The sequence below is a fragment of the Myotis brandtii genome, unplaced genomic scaffold (genome assembly GCF_000412655.1).
Source record: "Myotis brandtii unplaced genomic scaffold, ASM41265v1 scaffold691, whole genome shotgun sequence".
Classification (NCBI taxonomy): domain Eukaryota; kingdom Metazoa; phylum Chordata; class Mammalia; order Chiroptera; family Vespertilionidae; genus Myotis; species Myotis brandtii.
Genome location: NW_005370704.1, coordinates 790,198 through 790,581, shown reverse-complemented (window position 1 = coordinate 790,581; position 384 = coordinate 790,198). Strand labels below are relative to the sequence as shown.

At 71.1% G+C, this 384-nt stretch overlaps 1 protein-coding gene across 1 annotated transcript in view; it reads right to left on the bottom strand.

Annotated features, from left to right (window-relative positions):
- NDOR1 (NADPH dependent diflavin oxidoreductase 1) overlaps positions 1 to 384 on the bottom strand; it is a gene marked incomplete at its 5' end in the record, with an annotated part of 7,801 nt that overhangs the window by 4,309 nt on the left and 3,108 nt on the right. Inside the window, one exon of the mRNA XM_014529685.1 lies at positions 56 to 153. Coding sequence (XP_014385171.1) covers positions 56 to 153 — 98 coding nt within the window. The remainder of the gene's footprint in view (positions 1 to 55; positions 154 to 384) is intronic.

Here is a 384-nt window from a genome sequence, read left to right as displayed (position 1 = left end):
GGGAGCCCTGGAGGCTGGGGTGCCTGTCCCTCCCCCAGGACAGCCCCCCGCTCACTTGGCGTAGGAGGAGTCCCCGAGGCCCAGGACGGCGAAGTCCACCTGGCAGAGGGAGGTCGACGGCAGGCTCTTCCGGAACAGGAACCTCCAGAAGCTCTGCCGCCAGAGACCGGGGTCAGGGGCCTGCTCCGCACGTTTTTCCAGAGTCCCTGTGGGGGGTGGGCTCCCCTCCCACCGGGCTTCTCCGGGGGCCAGGCTGGCGCGGAGGGAGGGCCACCAGGCCTCCCTGGGTCCCTGGGAGACTTCTCGTCTCTTCACACGGAGAGGCCCACGTTCCCCGGTCCCTCTGGGGGGGCTGGGCCTCCACAGCCGTGGCTCTGGGCTGAG